The sequence below is a fragment of the Bombina bombina genome, chromosome 6 (assembly GCF_027579735.1).
Source record: "Bombina bombina isolate aBomBom1 chromosome 6, aBomBom1.pri, whole genome shotgun sequence".
NCBI classification, from domain to species: domain Eukaryota; kingdom Metazoa; phylum Chordata; class Amphibia; order Anura; family Bombinatoridae; genus Bombina; species Bombina bombina.
The window spans coordinates 1146759400-1146784252 of NC_069504.1; the positions used below are offsets into that span (position 1 = coordinate 1146759400).

Here is a 24853-nt window from a genome sequence, read left to right on the forward strand (position 1 = left end):
ATCAAGGGGATTCTGTAAAAAATGATGTATTGAACATATGTTTAATTTCTGACTATATTAGACATCAAACTCATCTCATACGATGCTATTGCATATATAAATATACCCATTGAGCAATGTTCTTCAAAGAATACACACAAACCACATTTTGAATAACAGCTGTTGACAAATATAAACAAAGACATGTGGCACATCGATCCATTTGTGCAATGTACAGTAATCTTGTTTAGGACACAACACATATTGATCACAATACCAAACCAAATTGATTAGTACAAATATGTAATCATGATGCTGTTAGAGTATGCTTATATCTAGAAAGTAACTCCAACAGTGAATATGTGAATTATATATCAATATTGTCTAATCCAAAGAATGTAAGGATTAATGAATCAATTGTTTATTAAAGGGACACTGACATGATTTATTTCAATCATTGATTTCACTGTTCAAACTGTTCCAAATGATTTAACATTGACTCCTATTATAATTGTAATGTTGATACATTTTAATCTTAAAGGCAGATAAGCAATATTGGATTCAATAAATATTGTTTGTTGAAGGTATCCACCAATCATCAATAAAAACCCAGGTTGGTCAACCAAAATTGAGCTGCAGATAAACGTACATTCTTGATTTTAAAATACATTTAGCAATAGAATATTTCACATATGATTATAGTATTATATTTAAATGTTGCTTAATATTGCATGCTCTATCTGAATGACAACATTAATAATTTTAGCTCAGTGTCCCTTTAATATAAAAATATATTGATTTGACAAGGTTGGTGTTAATGAATTCTCTACGCCATATGTTGATGTAATGAATGGGATTGAGCATGCAATTCGAATCTAATATGTTATTTAAGGATATCCTAAGAATTATTTAAATTTCATCTATTAAAGGGACATGAAGCTCTAAATGTGTAATTGTATACTTTTTGAAACTATGTACTACTGTTATCTCAACACATGATTTTAACTTTTGACCCAATGCCAATTTATGCATAAAAAAACAGCCGGATAATACCAGTAATGCATTGTTTAACCTAAACCAAAATCAATATGTTTTTAGAAGAACTAAAACAATAGACTGAACCAATGTAGCTCATAAAATGTTTAAACAAAACAATAAAATCACGTTTACAAATCATTCAATGTAAAATTTCGTTGGCATGTCCCTTAAATGACGTGATCAATTTCAAAAATGGAATATGTATTTTTAAAAAAAAATCTTATGCAAAAGTGTGTGAGTTTTTTTAAAAATTTATACAAATAAGATTAAGCAATACACAAGGGAAGAATATAAATTGGACATTCAAAGAATCTTACATTAAAATTAAGATATCCAGAATAGATGGGATATTTTAAATTTGAAAAAAATTCAGAGTAGTCTTACAATGTAATCCTCTATTTATTTATTTTTAATTCTTATTTGTAAATATTTTACTAATCCATTTTGCAGATATATATAAATATTGAACAATGTGGATTTAGTATGTAATGTTCTGTCCATGTTTCTAAGACAAATGTCAATTCAAATGAGACATACCATACTGTGACAAGCCCTGGCTTGAGGATCCAGCACCAACATCCAGATCTGTAATATATTAAATGAGGATTGGATATCATTAATACAAATCATGCCATGTTTAAAATCTTTACATTATTAGCAAATCAATTAAAAACTATTAATCTTTTGGTAGTCCCATGAGTTAATTGTTTCCTCAATTAAATTCATGATAAATATATCCTGTACTCTTATTTTCAATCAGTTGTGTTGTTTACTGTAGCTTTAATTATTTTTTGGTGTTATTTCATTCTCATCAATTGATGGGCATATGTTATTTTTGTTTTTGATTCTGCTTTTTTTTTTATTATGTATAATATTGAAAATAAGAATACTGTATTCTTCACATATATAATAATTCACATTTCATTTTGACCAACATGTATAAAGCAATGCCACTTACAGCAAACCCATGTTAACGTGTATGCGCAATTATAATTTTCGCGATCATTGCGCAATGATTCCAAGCTGAATTACGCATCCGTCATTTGACCAACATGTGTAAAGCAATGCCACTTACAGCAAACCCATGTTAACGTGTATGCGCAATTCTAATTTTCGCGATCATTGCGCAATGATTCCAAGCTGAATTACGCATCCGTCATTTGACCAACATGTATAAAGCAATGCCACTTTCAGCAAACCCATGTTAACATGTATGCGCAATTCTAATTTTCGTGATCATTGCGCAATGATTCCAAGCTGAATTACGCATCCGTCATTTGACCAACATGTATAAAGCAATGCCACTTACAGCAAACCCATGTTAACGTGAATGCGCAATTCAATTTTCGCTCTGTGACGCATATTCTGTAGAGCGCAAGAAACATCATTCCTATTTCATGTGTCACTAATCTAAAATCAGATATCTAAACATCATATGTAGTGTATGTTGTGAGATCTGTATAGGTTTAGTATCTGACTATATACACATTTTTAAAAAAATAATCAAATATTAAGATATTATATGAAGTTGGATAGTTACCTGGTTCAGATTCTCTATCAGCTCCTCCCAGGCCACCGGACGGAGAAGCAGCTGCCCTGGCCCCCGCGTCAGGACTTTCAGATCCCGCAGCTGGGAGGGAAGAAGAGGAGGCCGAGGATGGCGAGGATCTAAATCTTTTGGGGACCCGGAGATTGAGGAGCTCGCATAAAGTCACCTCATAAGGGAGTAGGTATAGTTTCCGCGGGGCCTTTCTTTGGCCCCCTCTTTTACGGGCTTGTACCCAGTCCCTTATGAGGTTGACTTTTTTTGTCAAGCGCAACCTCATATCTCCGAATTTCCTCATGATTTGATCCTGGCTCCTCTGGACGTCACACACCAATTGAACCGCATTGGTGATAGACTCCCAGAGGGCCTTCTTAACATGCGCATCTGTCGACCTCCTCTTGTTCCCAAACAGCTGGGGATAAAAGTCCTTGACGGCGTGGACCAGTGCAGCACTCTCTGGCTTGGTGAACCTGGGAGACGTCATGCCTGCTGGGTTTTCTGATATGATATATATAAATTATATATACAGTACGCCTGCAGGCATTAGAGAACTGACAAAGATGGCAACGTGTAATGGACTTTTATATGGTGAAGTAAAAATGAGATGCACCATGGGACAAGTTATCTGTACATCTGATTGGATAAAAGTTTGAAATATTGTTAGAATGTCTGTGAGACCATCCTGACTCAAGTTGTGTTTGTGTGATGAACTCTGATTGGCCGTTCCTTAATGTTTCATATCTTAGTAACTTCCTTACACATACCTCCTGGTGGTGCTGTTACTTCATTTTTCATGTAGACTTATTTGTAACTCATGGGCCTGTCATGCGGATATGTGTGATGCAGATTTAATATCCGTGATCCGTTAAATATTAATGTTTAAATTCTCTTTAAAATCTAATACTATCACATTATTAAATGTTGTATACATTTTTCGGTTTAATAACGGTCTGTTTCTTTAATACAAATGCACATTTAATATTGTATGTCTTTATTGTTCATTAAATCAATTTGTTGACTTATTGTGAAGTATTGACATTGCTCTATTAAATGTATTTCATAATGCACATTGATTATGTGCTATTGCGTGACATTAGACTCTAATGTTTAAAGATGCAAATCTGGTGTTTCAAGATCCGTTTCTCACGCAATCTTTCTGAATGTTCAAATTCAGGTTATAATGTCCGTAACTTGTATAATCTGTTTATAAATGTTAAACTACAGGTTTGTTTGTTATTAGTAAATAAACCTTGAGCTTGTATTTGTCTGAAGTGCTCATATATGTTATTGTGCAATGGCATCTTTATTTTTAAATAGACATTACAAACAAACAATTGTATCAAAAGATCTGTAGAGATAGAAAATTGTTTAGACTTTAAAATGTAACTCAATTTATCTTAGTATTTAGATATCCTCAACAGAAGAAATTTAAATGCACATGGTTGAGCCAATCACATAAGGCATCTCTGTGCATCCACCAATCTTCATCTACTGAGCCTATCTCGATATGCTTTTCAAGCAAAGTATGTCAAGATACGAAGAGAAGTAAATACACTCTTTAAATCTCTTAAAGGGACACTGTCCAAACACATTTAGCGTTCGTGATTGAGATTGAGCATGAAATGTTAAGCAACTTTATAATTTAATCCGATTCTCAAATGTTAAGAAATCTTGTTATCTTTCTTTGCAAATCAATAATGATATTTTAGATTACGGACAATTTTTGCAAAAAAACCTGGGTTGTCCTTGATGATTGTTGGATCAATTAATCCACCCAAAAAAAAAAAGGTCTGTCCAGAGTACTGAAGCAAATAAATTATCTATTTAATGCCTTATTTTTAAAGTAATGATAGCAACATCACGAGGAACATTGATAATATGAGACAATTTTTAAAGTTGCTTAAAATAGAATACTCATTCATAATGTATAAATCATTAATTTTTTAACTGTCTCCCTTTAAGTATATTTTGAGTTCATGTCCTTTTAAAGAGACATTTCACAATAATGCTTGAAAAATCATAAACCTAGCCACCTTCCTTTTGCTAAATTAGTATAACATATGAGTAAAGCATATTTAGATTAACTTCTGGATTGTTTTACACACTGACTGAAATATATATTGTAATGGATGTATTTCGCAGTCTTCAGCTTAGAGGGACATTAAGCTATATGTTATGTATGCATTTTGGATAAGATTATAATATTTGAACAACTTAATATGTTTTGGTATTCAATCATTAGATTGTAATTATATATATTCTTGGATTAAATACATATCTACATAGGCTATTTTGATGATGATTGTTGGTTGCACATAGATGCCTTATGTAATTGACTAAGATATGTGCATTGATGTATATTTTTCTAAGTATATTTAAAGACTGAATGTAATTCTATAGTACTTTCTAAATATGTTTCAATTATTTAATTATTTTTTAAAAATCAAGACACAATATACTTTGTGAATGTCCCTTTAAGGACCAAAACATTTTGAATGTTGATTTAACATTGTCAAAAGAAACTAAAGGGGAATGAAAATTATATATAGATATGTGATGTCTAACCCAAGAGGTAAGATTTTAAAAAATACATAATATTAATAACTATAGTTAAATGTCCCTTTAAATGACTCCACTAGAAAATAAAATCTATTAACATGGCATCCAATAACTAGCTTGTGAAAAATATGAAGTTAAATGACCTACCATTTATAAAAGTAAACATTTATACATTTAATAAACTAATGTTTTGAGATACCTAAGGAAGATACAAGATCTTATAAAATTAATTTTACATTCAACAACACTGTCACTTTAATGTAAGTGAACCACTTCCCCTTCTTAAAAGTGAAACGAAATAATTTATGTAAAGTTTTGACTACATATCCAAATTTATTTTAACATCTAAGAATTTCAAAAGAAAAGCATCGATGTATCTCACTCCCCAATTAATTTAAAAAAGATAGTTTAATTTAATATTCTCTGAATCAGTGGATTTTCTAAAATTAATGCATTATTTGATCTTATGCATGTGCTTGTCAAATAGACAACTACCAGTCATGGGAGTCAAATTGTTTTTTATTGACAGATTATATGGATATTTATTATAATCTGTTCAAAAGAGTGTATTTAATAATAAAATGTTGATTATTACCATTTTAAATAAAAAAAGTTTTTGAAACAAAAACAAAAAAATATTCCTGGAAGTCATCAGATGACAATCTGAAATTAAAATTTTTTTTTTTACAAAGTTAATACACACGTTGTCAAATATTCATAAAATACATTTACAATCATCTTGTGTCTATGCTCTAACTTTGTTCAACATTTTATCAAGATATTTATGATTTAAATTAAAAAATAAATAAAATAAACATACACCATTATATTGTGTAATAAAAATTACATTTAAATATCAGAATTTCGAATTATACATAATAATGTATATATTACATTCCAATAATAAATATATATGTATGCTGAACATAAATGTAATATTTCATGTCCATTCAAATACCTCTATATCAACTATAATATGTATTCCTTTTTCGGATTGTGATCCCTAAATATCTAATTATGAACTAAATATGACTAATGTATGTAAGCTACTAATATTCAACATTCTTCACTAGCATGCATTGGTACACCAACCTGGATAATGCATGGTCTTTGAAAGTCAATTCAGGGGTAAACAGTTGATCTTCAATAGGTGTCTTATTCATCAGTTCATAAAATAGAGGACTGAAATACCATCTAAAAAAGTAAAATCATCTAAGTGTCTGATTGTGATCTCTAAATATCTAATTATGAACTAAATATGACTAATGTATGTAAGCTACTAATATTCAACATTCTTCACTAGCATGCATTGGTACACCAACCTGGATAATGCATGGTCTTTGAAAGTCAATTCAGGGGTAAACAGTTGATCTTCAATAGGTGTCTTATTCATCAGTTCATAAAATAGAGGACTGAAATACCATCTAAAAAAGTAAAATCATCTAAGTGTCTGATTGTGATCCCTAAATATCTAATTATGAACTAAATATGACTAATGTATGTAAGCTACTAATATTCAACATTCTTCACTAGCATGCATTGGTACACCAACCTGGATAATGCATGGTCTTTGAAAGTCAATTCAGGGGTAAACAGTTGATCTTCAATAGGTGTCTTATTCATCAGTTCATAAAATAGAGGACTGAAATACCATCTAAAAAAGTAAAATCATCTAAGTGTCTGATTGTGATCCCTAAATATCTAATTATGAACTAAATATGACTAATGTATGTAAGCTACTAATATTCAACATTCTTCACTAGCATGCATTGGTACACCAACCTGGATAATGCATGGTCTTTGAAAGTCAATTCAGGGGTAAACAGTTGATCTTCAATAGGTGCCTTATTCATCATTTCAAAAATAGAGGACTGTGAAATACCATCTAAAAATTAGAAAATAATCTAAGTGTCTCCAATAGGATGCCTCCACAGCCTTATTCTATCAAATAGTTGGTACTTACCATGTGAACATGTCTTTGTATGTTTTTCAAGGTCAGCAGATTGGAAAGATAATACCAGACATGATCCCATTGGTATACTTCAATTTCAATCTTGGCTTTTTCCACTGTCAGTCTGGGCAATCTTCACTGTCAGGCTTCTAATTCTTCCCTTTCAGTCTTTAGATTAAGTCAGCTCCCTAATGGCAGAAAAAGTTTAATAAAAATTACTACAAGTGTGTGAATCAGTTCTGTACCCCTCTACCACCCCCCATTTCAGAATAAATTTCTATCACTAGCTTACTAAGCATGTGTAGCATCTTGTGTTATGTTCTATCAAGTGTGAAGATGAGTCATATTGAGCAGAACGAACCTCTAATGTGTGACATTGAACCATAGTCATGCTAGAGGATAGTTATGCTAGAGGATCCCTTTCTGAGTATGTACATTTTAAGTAATGTGTAAACTAAATACTAGTTTTGAAAATGTATGCCATATGATGTATTTGTGTACAATTCATGCCAGCAACAGTCCATACATTTATACTTACCATCTGATGTCCTCTTTAAAAACCAGGTGGCAAAGACTCGCTACAGGACCCAATGACCAGAGCATCACCTATATTAAGAAATCAAACACATTTTTAGCATTTGATGAACAATCCTAACATGTTTGCACAATTCTCTACTTGTCATTTCCCTAGAGTTCACATCTATTTACAATACTCCAGTCTAACTTCTATTATTTACCGTCTAAAGTGGCGGTTGATGATGTCTGCTCTGACATTGAGCCCCTCGTCCCGGAATGGCCCCTCTAAAACAGGATTATCCTCCTCATCTCTGAGGAGGTTTCGGTGCGCCTGGACACCCTGCAGCATCCCAGCCCGCTGTGCAATATTATGCAGGACACTACAGGCTACAACGATCTTAGCCACCTTCTTTGGGTTGTACTGGAGGGCTCCTCCCGACCGGTCCAGGCACCTGAACCTCATCTTCAGGAGCCCGAACATCCATTCAACCACCGCCCTGGTTCTCTTATGAGCCCTATTGTAGCGCTCCTCAGACACATCAGTCGGGCTACGCAAGGGGGTAATAAGCCAAGGCCGGCTCATGTACCCAGAATCACCTATAAATTATGAACAGAACATAATTCAAAATGAATCCTCAAAATAGTATTTTGATTCCAATAAAAGTTTTTGTACCCGATAATCCACTATCAAATTTTTGTATTTTAAAAGAATAATCTAGTTCAATCTTATTCTCTATCTTTCCATTTCAGCTAAGACATGCTACATATGCGTATTTCTCCTAAACCAAAGCTTGTGTAAAATGCAAACTAAATGGTTACATTGCATTCTCTATCTGAGCATTTAAGGTAAGACATGCTACATATCTGCATTGAACTAAAACTAGACATTTGCGGAAAGAGACAATAACATGGTTAAATTGCATGAGCTAATATCTTCCCATTTCAGCTAAGACATGCTACATATGCGTATTTCTCCTAAACCAAACCTTGTGTAAAATGCAAACTAAATGGTTACATTGCATTCTCTATCTGAGCATTTAAGGTAAGACATGCTACATATCTGCATTGAACTAAAACTAAACCTTTGCGGAAAGAGACAATGACATGGTTAAATTGCATGAGCTAATATCTTCCCATTTCAGCTAAGAAATGCTACATATGCGTATTTCTCCTAAACCAAACCTTGTGTAAAATGCAAACTAAATGGTTACATTGCATTCTCTATCCGAGCATTTAAGGTAAGACATGCTACATATCTGCCTTGAACTAAAACTAGACATTTGCGGAAAAATAAATAAATGGTTAAATTGCATCCTATAGCTGAACATTACGCTAACATTTTAAAACTACAGTGGCAATTGTCAAACTAATTAACCATGTTGTGCACAAATACTCACCAACGAGATAACCAGGGGGCATTTGTCTTTCCTCAAACGGTCTCCACAGGGACGACTGAGCGAGGATGCGGGCATCATGACAAGCCCCTCCAAAATTCGCACACACATGCATAATCCTCATCTGTGCGTCACAAACATACTGCACGTTGAGGCTATGAAAATGTTTGCGATTTCTGAAGGGCAAGTCATCAATTGGAGCACGCAGCACAATGTGGGTACAATCTATGGCTCCCAAGACATTGGGCAATTGAGCAATATCAAAGAATTCCTCCAATCACCATCATTTTGTGGGAATCCTATGTAATGCTTACTGATACGTACCATGGCATCCAGAAAGTTATCAAACACCACAGAGAATGTACCTTGAGCCAGGCCATGCATGTACATTTCTCCGGATTGAAAACTCCCGGAGGCCAGGACGTATAGACAACTTAGCATCTTACTCATGGCGGGAACAGCAGTCCTTATTCTTATACGTGGCTCCAAATGAGGTTTAAGAAGATCGTAAAGGCCAATGAGCTGTTCGCGATTGAGCCGATACTTATCATAAACCTCAAAGTCGCTCATGTTTTCCAAGGTGGGTCTCACCCTGTAGACACGAGGACCTCGAACCAGACGACCCCTTCGTCTCAGTCTGAGCCACCGAGGCTGCCTGATTCGATCAACAGCTAGTTCGCCAATAGCAGCACCAGCAGTGTCTACCATGTCATCGTCATCCATCTTTCAAAACAGCGTAACAAGGTATGCACTTGATCTGATGTGGATCACAAGTGATGCTTTAGCCATGTTGTTTGGGGGATTTATAGTACAATTAGTCCAATGGTAGTGAGTTTGTAATGATTGCTGATTGTATTCACTTGTTTGTATGTGAGCGGCGCGAATGCTTTCACAGTGGGCGTTTTTTTTTTTGGGCTGAAATGTTGTTTTCCCCCAATGAATCTCAATGTGAAAGTGTCAAATATCACACATACAGTGCATGTTTGTAATGTTTGATCATATGCGTAATCAATATTTCTTAAACGCGATCTTATAGTAACAAGCACACGTCCAGGCTAACATGAATGAAAGTGCATAGTTGTGTATAATGTGCATCGAATGTGATCGATCAATGTTGCTGCAACATTGTTTGAAAACGATAAAGTAACATCTGCCATCTGTAGTATTGTATATATAAGTGATTGCCGAGCTGTCAATATTGTACGCGTCCCTTTCAAATCGCAATAATAATTCAGAACTTCCCGTCTGCCATCTGTAGTATTGTATATATAAGTGATTGCCGTGCTGTCAATATTGTATACGTCCCTTTAAAATCGCAATAATAATTCCGAACTTCCCGTCTGCCATCTGTAGTATTGTATATATAAGTGATTGCCGAGCTGTCAATATTGTATGCGTCCCTTTAAAATCGCAATAATAATTCCGAACTTCCCGTCTGCCATCTGTAGTATTGTATATATAAGTGATTGCCGAGATGTCAATATTGTATGCGTCCCTTTCAAATGGCACTAATACTGAATAACTTCCGGCTGTCATCTGTAGTATTGTATATATAAGTGATTGCCGAGCTGTCAATATTGTATGCGTCCCTTTAAAATCTCAATAATAATTCCGAACTTCCCGTCTGCCATCTGTAGTATTGTATATATAAGTGATTGCCGAGCTGTCAATATTGTATGCGTCCCTTTAAAATCGCAATAATAATTCCGAACTTCCCGTCTGCCATCTGTAGTATTGTATATATAAGTGATTGCCGAGCTGTCAATATTGTATGCGTCCCTTTAAAATCGCAATAATAATTCCGAACTTCCCGTCTGCCATCTGTAGTATTGTATATATAAGTGATTGCCGAGCTGTCAATATTGTATGCGTCCCTTTCAAATGGCACTAATACTGAATAACTTCCGGCTGTCATCTGTAGTATTGTATATATAAGTGATTGCCGAGATGTCAATATTGTATGCGTCCTTTTCAAATGGCACTAATACTGAATAACTTCCGGCTGTCATCTGTAGTATTATATATATAAGTGATTTGCGATCTGACAATATTTATTAATTGTCCCATTCAAATCTCCCTAATAATGCTGTTCCAAACTGTTGTTTACGTATATGTTGTATTGTAGTATTGAGTGTTAAAGTTCAGAAAGGGGCGGTACAGTGGTGAATCTGTGATGTGTATGGTTGAATCTTCTAATGACGTCATGATATTATTAACCTGCCTATGTAGTTCTGAAATCCTCATTGTGTTGTTGTATTGTGCTACATTGTTATTGTGTGCTGAATAAAATATAAATGTGTGCTTTGTGGTTGCGTGATGGGTGATGCGTGTTATGTACATGTACGTATATATTGTGATTGTGTCCCACATATGCTGACTTCTATATAGCGGTCTGGCATTGTTGTTCCTTCCCATAAAGTGACATCTGTAATCTGGTGTAATGATGTTCTTCTTGTACGTAATTCCTAATGGTTTCTGGTGATGGAATCATGATGTTAAAAGTACAGTAAAATCCATATGTTCTGTTTTGTGATTCCTATAGAGAATGTAATGTGTTTTTCCCCCATCATTTGAATGCACATGTATGAGTGAATGTTAAAAGTAATGTATGTGCATCCATGACTGATCATGTGTTAAGCCTATGTAGATATGCAGTTGCTGCAAGCATATGAGTTGAATAAATGAAATGCAATAATAAAGGTAAATGAGAGGTGTTTCCCATTGTGTACTGTTTGTGAATCCTGAAAAGTTTGAATTATTTTTGTGTCCGTTTAAATGTAATATTTTTTAAAAAAAAGTTTGTTACTAGTGATGTTGATTTGTAGTTGATGTAATATAAAAGTCTGAAACAATTTAATGGTGTTGTGAATATTCAATAAGTAAAATCCCTAAGTCCACCATAGGGAAATAGTAATTTCTTGATCTATTTATCATAGCTGGGTCTAACGCAGAAAAGCATGTATTTTCTAGCGCTGGTATTTGGAGTTTTTAGGTCTACGCTATTTGCGTGCGTTAGGGAAATCTGTCTTTCGCGTGCACGAGCACGCCTTCCCCATAGAAGTCAATGGAGGCTCCAAAATTTTGGTCATTTTTTTTTTCTAAGACTGGTTTTCCTCGTAAAGTGAGTGACTTCATGAGCTTGTGTGAAAAAGTAGCTAAATCGTGTTCATTTTGTAATAAATAACTTTTTTGTGTATGTAATGTGGTGTATATTTTTTGTATGCATCGATTAGTGTATGTTTGTGATAATCTTATTAGTTAGATGTAGCTATATGAGGGTCTTTTCCCGTGTGTCAATGTAAGTCAATGGGAAAATGGATTTGTGTTGTTTTTTTTCTAACACCCGAGATCTCGCAACTTTTATCCTTTGTATTTTGAAGAAAAATAATTAAATCATAAAAATAAATATAGTGTTGTGTTTGTATGAGTGTAAGTGTAGTTTGTGTAATATTTGTTTTGTGATTCGTGGATGTTTATTTTGTCGGTAGATGTTAACTACTGGGTTTGAGCTGTCGGTAGAGATTTGTGCGTTGCGTGATTTTTGAGTGTCGGTAAATGAGCTCTAAATACCGGAGTCCGTAAGAAACCAGCGTTAGGAGCCTCTAACGATGGTTTTCACGGCTAACGCCAAACTCCAAAACTAGGCCAGTGTTTGCAGGTACTGTCACTTACAGGCAGTAGTGTGGTCTATAGCTGATGTAATGGGTTTATTAGACACAGTGTTTGCAGATACTGTCACTTACAGGCAGTAGTGTGGTCTATAGCTGATGTAATGGGTTTATTAGACACAGTGTTTGCAGGTACTGTCACTTACAGGCAGTAGTGTGGTCTATAAATGATATAATGGGTTTATTAGACACAGTGTTTGCAGGTACTGTCACTTACAGGCAGTAGTGGGGTCTATAGCTGATATAATGGGTTTATTAGACACAGTGTTTGCAGGTACTGTCACTTACAGGCAGTAGTGTGGTCTATAGCTGATATAATGGGTTTATTAGACACAGTGTTTGCAGGTACTGTCACTTACAGGCAGTAGTGTGGTCTATAGCTGATGTAATGGGTTTATTAGACACAGTGTTTGCAGGTACTGTCATTTACAGGCAGTAGTGTGGTCTATAGCTGATATAATGGGTTTATTAGACACAGTGTTTGCAGGTACTGTCACTCACAGGCAGTAGTGTGGTCTATAGCTGATAGAATGGGTTTATTAGACACAGTGTTTGCATGTACTGTGACGTACAGGCAGTAGTGTGGTCTATAGCTGATGTAATAGGTTTATTAGACACAGTGTTTGCTGGTACTGTCACTTACAGGCAGTAGTGAGGTCTTTAGCTGATATAATGGGTTTATTAGATACAGTGTTTGCAGGTACTGTCACTTACAGGCAGTAGTGTTGTCTATAGCTGATATAATGGGTTTATTAGACACAGTGTTTGCAGGTACTGTCACTTACAGGCAGTAGTGGGGTCTATAGCTGATATAATGGGTTTATTAGACACAGTGTTTGCAGATACTGTCACTTACAGGCAGTAGTGGGGTCTATAGCTGATATAATGGGTTTATTAGACACAGTGTTTGCAGGTACTGTCACTTACAGGCAGTAGTGGGGTATTTAGCTGATATTATGGGTTTATTAGTCACAGTGTTTGCAGCTACTGTCACCTACAGACAGTAGTGTGGTCTAAAGCTGATATAATGGGTTTATTAGACACAGTGTTTGCAGGTACTGTCACTTACAGGCAGTAGTGTGGTCTATAGCTAATATAATGGGTTTATTAGACACAGTGTTTGCAGGTACTGTCACCTACAGACAGTAGTGTGGTCTATAGCTGATATAATGGTTTTATTAGACACAGTGTTTGCAGGTACTGTCACTTACAGGCAGTAGTGTGGTCTATAGCTAATATAATGGGTTTATTAGACACAGTGTTTGCAGGTACTGTCACTTACAGGCAGTAGTGTGGTCTATAGCTAATATAATGGGTTTATTAGACACAGTGTTTGCAGGTACTGTCACTTAAAGGCAGTAGTGGGGTCTATAGCTGATATAATGGGTTATTAGATACAGTGTTTGCAGGTACTGTCACTCACAGGCAGTAGTGTGGTCTATAGCTGATATAATGGGTTTATTAGTCACAGTGTTTGCAGGTACTGTCACTTACAGGCAGTAGTGTGGTCTATAGCTGATATAATGGGTTTATTAGACACAGTGTTTGCAGGTACTGTCACTTACAGGCAGTAGTGCCGTCTATAGCTGATATAATGGGTTTATTAGACACAGTGTTTGCAGGTACTGTCACTTACAGGCAGTAGTGTGGTCTATAGCTGATGTAATAGGTTTATTAGACACAGTGTTTGCAGGTACAGTCACTTACAGGCAGTAGTGTGGTCTATAGCTGATATAATGGGTTTATTAGACACAGTGTTTGCAGGTACTGTCACCTACAGACAGTAGTGTGGTCTATAGCTGATATAATGGGATTATTAGACACAGTGTGTGCAGGTACTGTCACTCACAGGCAGTAGTGTGGTCTATAGCTGATATAATGGGTTTATTAGACACAGTGTTTGCAGGTACTGTCACTCACAGGCAGTAGTGTGGTCTTTAGCTGATATAAATGCAGTGTAGGGCTTAGTATAAGCCTGGAGCAGTCTAAGGGTTAAGGCTGTAGGAGAGTGGGTTAGAAGAGAGAGGGAAGGTGCTGGGTGCAACATTGTTGCAATTTAGGGTAGGCCCCTCCTTACCAGTAGATAAGCCAAGTTCTCCCTTGCAACTTCCTCTTCTTCTCCGGATCCTGGCTGAAGCAGTTTTTTCTTAGCAGTTCTGTCATCACCAGTGCAGCTATGCATCGTTCCAGGCGTTCTACTCTGCCTCCCAGACGTTACCAGTCGGAACAGGAACCTCCTGCACCTGCAAAAGAAAAAATAAAGATAAGTGTTCAATCTATTTCTGAGGATGATTTAGATATCATTCCCCCAACTCAATATACTACTGTTGTGTCAGCCCAGGTTCATAATGTGGAAGAGCAGGGACCTATTGATATTGAGTTAGCTCAGGAATCCCCCAGACCTCAAGCATTGCAGACCCAGCAGGCTAATTTACCCCTTGATAGTGTACAGGCCTCATTTCTAAGTGCTGTACCCCCTGCTGCTATGTCAGCAGTTTCTGACCTATTGAAAAACATAATATCCGCTATGGCTGCAGCCTCCCCAGGGCCCAGTGTGACACCAGCTGTTTTCCCTCCTGATCCTTCTAGTCAGGATCCGGATCCTGCTTTAACTACCCCCAGCAGGCATCGCCCTTTCACACCTCTCATTGAGGCACCACACGTGGCAACACGCGGTCCCCAGCCCGGCCAGAACATGGCCCCTGTAACGGCCCCTCAGCCCTCAACACCCGGACTTGCCCCTGGTCGCACCATACCCGAGGCCCATGCCATCCCAGGGCCTATGCTGCTCCCCCCGGGGCCTAGCGATCTCCTTCGCCAGCCGCGTGGTCCGGGTCCGACTTCCGGTGTCAACGCCATGTTAGTGACGTCACCGGAAGCGGACATCGGCACTTCCGGCTTGGCAGATTCCCGCGCGGTCGCAAGGACATCGGCTCCCGGGGCAACGCCACTTGCAGGTGAGCACCGAGAGCCGTCCTTGGCCGTTGGCGGGTTATCAGTGGGGGGTCGGAGGGGCATTAGCAGCGCAAGCAAACTGCGCAAGCGAACGGCACATTTGAACGTTAATCCTCAGGGGCATCAAAGGGGTCGCTCCATCATAAGAGGTAGTACCAGGCAGATAGCCAGTGATAGGGGTAGGGGGACACGCAGAGTTAACCCTTCCAGGGCAATGAGGCCATTACAGTTTATACAAATGGGAGATAACGCAAATGCCGTTCAGCAGGCCGCTCCCGATATTATTAACCCACACAGGGCTGATAGTGGTTTAGTGCAAGCGGCCGCTCAGCCGCATGATATTGTGTCTAATAATAGCCTGCATGTGAATCAAGGCAATGTTCAAAGTATGCATGTTAATCAAAACATTGAGCATCATTTACCGTCTCATCATTTACCATCCCCCATTGGTGTGAATGCGGCTTTGAATGGTGTGAACGTACAAGCAGCTCCTCAGGGATATAATACACCCCTGGTTGGCATACATAATGCGAATGTGCAATCTTTAAGCCAGCTACAACATCCCATTATGTTAGGCATACAAGGAGTACAACCCCTTGATCAGGGTATCCACTCCCCCATTGCAGCCACGCAGGGCGCTCATGCACACTCATTAAACCATGCACAATCAATAAGCCAGGCATGCCATAACCCTATTGTAGACCAGCAGGGTGTGAATGCTCAGACATCTGCGAATGGACAGTCAGTGAGTCAGGGATTTCATACACCACTTCATATAGCTCATCCACCCCTTGCTACTGATAATCCAGACACATCCATTGGGCAAAGTGCTCGCCAAATTCTTTCTCTTTTGCAGGGGGCAATTGGATCACAAAGTTCAGCAAAAACACGGACCAACACTGCCACAGTCATGAGTGGGGCGGATGCAGGAGTAACAGGCAGCATTACAGCAGGAGCAGCAGCCACCACTTCCACTGCACAGCAAGGGTCTTCAGGACTCGCCCTCCAAAACCAGCCAGCAGGCCAGCCCGTTTCCAGCATGGGTCAGGGACCTCCTGCCATTAGTCACGGTGAGAATGCTTTATTTACACACAATGACCATTCTTCCTCTGACTCATCCTCTTCTGACTCAGGGTCTGAGACTGACTCTTCCTTGGGTTTACAAGGGGCAGGTCAGAAGAAAATGTTTAGAATGATTAAGAAAATTTTAAAGAGGGGGGTCAAGCCAGATACTAAGCAGGACAGCGCCAGTAACACCGCCCCGCAAAACCCATCTACAGAGGTGCCAGCTGAACCTCTCCCTACCAGGGCCATCTCTGAAAGGCGAGCAGCCCTTTATGGGGACGCAAGCCCAGGAAAAATATACTCATTGCATAGACACCTGCGCAAAAAGGTGGTCAGTAGAATCCACCGTGGAAAATATGTTAATATATTTGACCTTTCGGTGGAGGCGTATAGGCAGAGAGAGAGGAGCGCTGAGGGAACAGGGCCTAAAAAATTTAAACGCCCAGACACTTTTGATGAGTGGCTCCAGTGCTTCAGGGTTTTTTCCTCCTGTTATATCGAAAAGTACCCCTCCCAGAGTTTGCCTATCCTAAAATACACGGACACTATTCACTGGATTCAGCGTAATCACAGTGAAGGTGTGTGGAGGGAATATGATGCTGAGTTCAGGAGGAAAATGGCAGGAAATCCTTCCCTGACTTTTGACTCTACTGATAACCAGTTGTGGCAGCGAATGGACCCAAAAGGGGGTGCACCCGCTGCTGTAACTTCAACTCAGCAATCAGCGCAGCAGTCCTTTCGCAATACCAGAAGCAGGAAACGGGGGGGAACCTGCTGGCCCTTCCAGGACAAAAAATGCGACAAGGGTAGCGCATGCACCTTCAGACATGTCTGCAGGTACTGCTCTGGTCCACACCCTGGCAGTGACTGCATCAAGCGAAGGGACCAGACCAATAAGCCCCCTTCAGCAAACTTGGGCCAGAAAGGCGGAAACGCCAATTAATGTACATGCCATGGCACCATGGTTGTGGGCTTACCCAGACCAGGCGGCGGCACGTATGTTATGGGAGGGTTTTTCATTTGGTTTTCATATCCCCACATTTAGGCAAATCAAGGGTAAGAGATTTAATAGGAACCTTATTTCAGCATACCAACACCCCCAAGTAGTGAGGGATAAAATTAATAAAGAAGTGACTTTAGGGCGAATGGCGGGCCCCTTTGCTGCCCCACCTTTACCTGATTTGGTCATTTCCCCGTTGGGGGTGGTTCCCAAGAAAGAGCCAGGGAAGTTTCGCCTCATTCAGCACCTGTCGTACCCAAAAGGTAGCTCAGTCAATGATGCCATTGACCCCCAACTCAGCTCGGTGCGCTATCAATCCTTTGATAGCGCACTAGACCTGGTCAGGAGGGCGGGTCATGGTGCTCTATTGGCGAAACTAGACATTGAGTCGGCATTTAGGCTTCTTCCACTCCACCCCTCAGTTTTCCATCTAATGGGTTGTAAGTTTGCAGGTGTGTACTACGTGGATCGCTGCATGCCCATGGGCTGCTCTTTGTCATGCGCCTTGTTTGAAGCGTTCAGTAGTTTCCTTCATTGGGTCGTAGCTTCAGAAGTGGGCAGCGATCCCATAGCACACTACCTGGACGATTTTCTCATTGTAGGGAGAGCAGGCTCCGATGATTGTTTATCCACAATGAACATCATGCGCAGCGTCATGAGACATTTCGGGGTGCCCCTAGCAGAGGACAAAACGCAAGGCCCCGCGTCCTGTTTAGTTTTCCTGGGAATCGAAATCTGTAGGTTGCCACCTGATAAAGTTCAGGGCATGCTTGAGGCGGTCAGAGCGGCAGTCTCTAATGCAGTTATTTCCCTGAAACAGTTACAATCCCTGTTAGGTTTGCTTAATTTCGCTTGCAGAGTTATCCCCATGGGTCGGGTTTTTAACCGTAGACTGGAAAGACAGCTTAGTGGTAGGTCAAACCCGAAATCAAAGATAACCCTAGGGAGTGAATTGCTGGCTGACCTGGTAGTCTGGGAACAGTTTCTCACGCGATTTAACGGGATTCGGGTCTGGCGTACCCCTCCCATGTCTAGCCAGTTACTGCACCTTTTCACTGACGCAGCTGGATCGCACGGTTACGGGGCCTATTTCCAGGGAGAGTGGAGCGCGGAGCCCTGGCCGGAGTCCTGGGCCCCGGCGGGCCTTACTCGAAACCTGACTCTCCTGGAGCTATTCCCCGTGGTCTTGGCGGTCGAGCTGTGGGGTGGGAAGTTGTCGAACGGGACTGTTGTGTTCTGGACAGACAACATCAGTGTGGTCTTTGCGATCAATAACTTGTCAGCCACCTCAGCAAAGGTCATTACCTTGCTGCGCCACCTGGTGTTGCGCTGTCTGGACCTTAACATCCAGTTCCAGGCCCGTCATGTCCCGGGCGTTGACAATGTTGTAGCTGACGCCCTGTCACGATTCGAATGGGCGACATTTCGCAAGTTAGCCCCCACGGCTGCAGCCGTGGGCTTACGCTGTCCTGATTTCCTTTGGCAGCTCGTCCTTCCTGGATAGCCTTACTGCCGTTGGTCCGCTCCTCCTTAGCACCATCCACTTGGCACGCCTATGCCCGCATGTGGTCTGAATGGGACAATTTCTGTGCGTCCAGGGGAGCCGACGCTGCTCAGGGGTCTAGGGACAACTTACATGATTGGCTGGTGAGTTTGCATGCCTCTGGGGCCCGTCAGGGGGCAATACAATCCAAATTGGCCGCCCTCTCATTTTTCTATAGGGCATTAGCCATTCCTGACCCAACCAATTCCTTTTTTATTAGGCAGGTGATCAAGGGTTGGGGCAGATCGCAGCAGCGGAAAATAGACACGCGCGAACCCATCACCCGCGACCGCCTGGAGCGTTTGCTCTTGGCGCTCGACGTGGTCTGTAGATCAGATTTTGAAGCCCTACTCTTCAAAACTGCGTTTAATCTGGCCTTTGCCGCCGCTCTTAGAGTTAGTGAGGTAGTAGCACCCTCCAAGCAGGCGTCTGGGGCAGGTATACAATTGCAACATGTTAGAGCTGCCCCTGATTCCTTACTTCTTTTTCTGCCGCGATCAAAGACAGATCAGGAGGGTAAGGGAACCTGGATCCCCGTTCACCCTCAGGTGAACAGCGCATGCTGCCCGGTTAACTGCGTTAATCTTTACCTGTCTCAAAGGCCGCCTGGCCCGGGGCAATTCCTGGTCCATGCGGACGGCAGATCCCTTTCCAAATTTCAGTTCGGTAGGGTCCTAAAATTGGCGGCAGTCCAGGCGGGGCTGGACGCTAGCAGACTGGCCCCGCACTCTTTTCGCATAGGGGCCGCGACTAACGCTGCGCAAGCGGGCTCCTCGTGCGAGGACATAAAACGTATTGGGCGTTGGCGGTCCAATTGTTTCAGAACCTATGTCCGTCCAATTGTTTAATGTTTAGATGTTAATTCAGGATACTAAAATGTTTGTCTCCACAGGCACTACCCCCGGGGTGAAGCGAATCTGGATTGTGGGCCACTCCTTTGTCCACTGGGCCTCCCTACGCTGTGCGTCCCTCCCATTTGGCCAATCCCTAGGTCTCCCTACCAACAAGGCATCCGTTAGGTGGTTGGGTGATAGGGGGATGTGCTGGCCCCAATTAGCAGGAACCATATCTGAGGCCCTGGTACGCTGGGGGAAGCCTCACATTATTATTCTTCACCTAGGGGGTAACGATGTGGGGGCCATACCAGTTTTACAGTTGATTAAGGTTATGCAGGCAGACATTGGGTGGCTAAGAGTACGCATCCCGGGGGTCATGATAGGGTGGTCCCATATAATACCCCGTCTCCACTGGAGGCATATGTCGGCCCATACGGCGGCATACCGGGTTAGGAAGAAGATCAATGCGTCTGTAGCGAAAACCGTCACTGGGTCAGGTGGCTTCGTGGTACGGCACGAAGCCATTTCGGCTGATAGAACCGAGCTATATAGAAGGGATAAAGTTCACCTTTCTGATGTGGGGCTGGATTTATTCATAGGGGACATTCAGAGAGCTCTGTTACCCCTCCTGTAAATCGGGTTGTGGGTTGGCGGCAAGGGTACCATTAAAATGCTTCCTTGTGGCGGGAGATCCTCGGTCCGGTTGCGCAGGAGAAGGTCGCTAGGGGTGAGTGATGGCCAGACTTCCGGGGAGGAGGGTAGGCCCTCACGTGCACGTGACGGTAACCCTCCTTCCTCCCTTTTGAGGGATGGTCACGTGATCTCTGCAACCCCTCAGCGTCATCTCCTTAGGGCAGAGACCCCTCTGCTGCTGTTCCCGTTGGGCCGGTGATCTCCTGCTGTTCTGGGTAGCTGATCTCTATGCCGCCATATATATTTTCAGTTCTATCAGTTCTATCTAGTTTGTTAGGTTAATAAAATTTTATGGCCTGTGACGGTCACAAAATTTTTCCCATAAAAAGTTTGTCTGTGGTTATTTCGCACTACATTCTCATGTACATAGTTATTTAATTAAGTTATGTTAAATCCTCTCCTCTGTGAAGAAGGATCCGGTAAGCATTTAATCCCTTAATGCAGTGTAGGGCTTAGTATAAGCCTGGAGCAGTCTAAGGGTTAAGGCTGTAGGAGAGTGGGTTAGAAGAGAGAGGGAAGGTGCTGGGTGCAACATTGTTGCAATTTAGGGTAGGCCCCTCCTTACCAGTAGATAAGCCAAGTTCTCCCTTGCAACTTCCTCTTCTTCTCCGGATCCTGGCTGAAGCAGTTTTTTCCCTCCCTCCCTTCCCCTTTTGTAATGTTTTAATGATGTTGTATTTTCGACGGCACCTTAATGGCAGGGCTATGGCTACTCACCCTAGGCCCAATAAGCCATTACTGTAGGATATGGATCTCCTCTCCCTGTTATGCGGTTTACACGGCTTGGTAACAGGGAATCCTTATCTAGGTGGAAGATCTTCTTTCACCCTGGCGGCGGGAGATCCTCGGTCCGGTTGCGCAGGAGAAGGTCGCTAGGGGTGAGTGATGGCCAGACTTCCGGGGAGGAGGGTAGGCCCTCACGTGCACGTGACGGTAACCCTCCTTCCTCCCTTTTGAGGGATGGTCACGTGATCTCTGCAACCCCTCAGCGTCATCTCCTTAGGGCAGAGACCCCTCTGCTGCTGTTCCCGTTGGGCCGGTGATCTCCTGCTGTTCTGGGTAGCTGATCTCTATGCCGCCATATATATTTTCAGTTCTATCAGTTCTATCTAGTTTGTTAGGTTAATAAAATTTTATGGCCTGTGACGGTCACAAAATTTTTCCCATAAAAAGTTTGTCTGTGGTTATTTCGCACTACATTCTCATGTACATAGTTATTTAATTAAGTTATGTTAAATCCTCTCCTCTGTGAAGAAGGATCCGGTAAGCATTTAATCCCTTATGGCTTTATTAGACACAGTGTTTGCAGGTACTGTCACTTACAGGCAGAATTGTGGTCTATCGCTGATATAATGGGTTTATTAGACACAGTGTTTGCAGGTACTGTCACTTACAGGCAGTAGTGTGGTCTATAGCTGATATAATGGGTTTATTAGACACAGTGTGTGCAGGTACTGTCACTCACAGGCAGTAGTGGGGTCTATAGCTGATGTAATGGGTTTATTAGACACAGTGTTTGCAGGTACTGTCACTCACAGGCAGTAGTGTGGTCTATAGCTGATATAATGGGTTTATTAGACACAGTGTTTGCAGGTACTGTCACTTACAGGCAGTAGTGTGGTCTATAGCTCATATAATGGGTTTATTTGACACAGTGTTTGCAGGTACTGTCACTCACAGTCAGTAGTGGGGTCTATAGCTAATATAATGGGTTTATTAGACACAGTGTTTGCAGTGACTATCACTTACAGGCAGTAGTGGGGTCTATAGCTGATATAATGGGTTTATTAGACACAGTGTTTGCAGGTACTGTCACTTACAGGCAGTAGTGTGGTCTATCGCTGATATAATGGGTTTATTAGACACAGTGTTTGCAGGTACTGTCACTTACAGGCAGTAGTGTGGTCTATAGCTGATATAATGGGTTTATTAGACACAGTGTGTGCAGGTACTGTCACTCACAGGCAGTAGTGGGGTCTATAGCTGATATAATGGGTTTATTAGACACAGTGTTTGCAGGTACTGTCACTCACAGGCAGTAGTGTGGTCTATAGCTGATATAATGGGTTTATTAGACACAGTGTGTGCCAGTACTGTCACTCACAGGCAGCAGTGGGGTCTATAGCTGATATAATGGGTTTATTAGACACAGTGTTTGCAGGTACTGTCACTTACAGGCAGTAGTGTGGTCTATAGCTGATATAATGGGTTTATTTGACACAGTGTTTGCAGGTACTGTCACTCACAGGCAGTAGTGGGGTCTATAGCTAATATAATGGGTTTATTAGACACAGTGTTTGCAGGTGCTATTACCTACAGGCAGTAGTGTATTCTATAGCTGATATAATGGGTTTATTAGATACAGTGTTTGCAGGTACTGTCACTTACAGGCAGTAGTGTTGTCTATAGCTGATATAATGGGTTTATTAGACACAGTGTTTGCAGGTACTGTCACTTACAGGCAGTAGTGGGGTCTATAGCTGATATAATGTGTTTATTAGACACAGTATTTGCAGGTACTGTCACTTACAGGCAGTAGTGGGGTCTATAGCTGATATAATGGGTTTATTAGACACAGTGTTTGTAGGTACAGTCACTTACAGGCAGTAGTATGGTCTTTAGCTGATATAATGGGTTTATTAGACACAGTGTTTGCAGGTACTGTCACTTACAGGCAGTAGTGTGGTCTATAACTGATATAATGGGTTTATTAGACACAATGTTTGCAGGTACTGTCACTTACAGGCAGTAGTGTAGTCTATAGCTGATATAATGGGTTTATTAGACACAGTGTTTGCAGGTACTGTCACGTACAGGCAGTAGTGTGGTCTATAGCTGATATAATGGGTTTATTAGACACAGTGTTTGCAAATACTGTCACTTACAGGAAGTAGTGTGGTCTATAGCTGATATAATGGGTTTATTAGACACAGTGTTTGCAGGTACTGTCACTTACAGGCAGTAGTGTGGTCTATAGCTGATATATTGGGTTTATTAGACACAGTGTTTGCAGGTACTGTCACTTACAGGCAGTAGTGTGGTCTATAGCTGATATAATGGGTTTATTAGACACAGTGTTTGCAGATACTGTCACTTACAGGCAGTAGTGTGGTCTATAGCTGATATAATGGGTTTATTAGACACAGTGTTTGCAGATACTGTCACTTACAGGCAGTAGTGTGGTCTATAGCTGATATAATGGGTTTATTAGACACAGTGTTTGCAGGTACTGTCACCTACAGACAGTAGTGTGGTCTATAGCTGATATAATGGGTTTATTAGACACAGTGTTTGCAGGTACTGTCACTTACAGGCAGTAGTGGGGTCTATTGCTGATATAATGGGTTTATTAGACACAGTGTTTGCAGGTACTGTCACTTACAGGCAGTAGTGTGGTCTATAGCTGATATAATGTGTTTATTAGACACAGTATTTGCAGGTACTGTCACTTACAGGCAGTAGTGTGGTCTATAGCTAATATAATGGGTTTATTAGACACAGTATTTGCAGGTACTGTCACTTACAGGCAGTAGTGTGGTCTATAGCTGATATAATGGGTTTATTAGACACATTCTTTGCAGATACTGTCACTTACAGGCAGTAGTGGGGTCTATAGCTGATATAATGGGTTTATTAGACACAGTGTGTGCAGGTACTGTCACTTAGAGGCAGTAGTATGGTCTATAGCTGATATAATGGTTTTTTTAGACACAGTGTTTGCAGGTACTGTCACTTACAGGCAGTAGTGTGGTCTTTAGCTGATATAATGGCTTTATTAGACACAGTGTGTGCAGGTACTGTCACTCACAGGCAGTAGTGTGGTCTATAGCTGATATAATGGGTTTATTAGACACAGTGTTTGCAGGTACTGTCACTTACAGGCAGTGGTATGGTCTTTAGCTGATATAATGGCTTTATTAGACACAGTGTTTGCAGGTACTGTCACTCACAGGCAGTAGTGTGGTCTATAGCTGATATAATGGGTTTATTAGACACAATGTTTGCAGGAACTGTCACTCACAGGCAGTAGTGGGGTCTATAGCTGATATAATGGGTTTATTAGACACAGTGTTTGCAGGTACTGTCACTTACAGGCAGTAGTGTGGTCTA

At 40.6% G+C, this 24853-nt stretch overlaps 1 protein-coding gene across 3 annotated transcripts; it reads left to right on the forward strand.

Annotated features, from left to right (window-relative positions):
• Window positions 1-14642: 14642 nt before the first annotated feature.
• Window positions 14643-21915, forward strand: LOC128664290 (mucin-17-like). Of its 3 annotated transcripts, XM_053719126.1 has the most exons (3): window positions 14643-16676; window positions 19158-19318; window positions 20107-20254. In XM_053719126.1, exons 1-3 carry the CDS (start codon window positions 14828-14830, stop codon window positions 20122-20124), a joined length of 2028 nt encoding a protein of 675 aa, XP_053575101.1. In that variant the 5' UTR covers window positions 14643-14827; the 3' UTR covers window positions 20125-20254. The 3 variants fall into 3 exon arrangements, with proteins under 3 accessions (XP_053575101.1, XP_053575100.1, XP_053575099.1); XM_053719125.1 differs by lacking the exon at window positions 19158-19318 and having other exon boundaries at window positions 20107-21915; XM_053719124.1 differs by having other exon boundaries at window positions 19158-20247.
• The last annotated feature ends 2938 nt before the right edge of the window (window positions 21916-24853 follow it).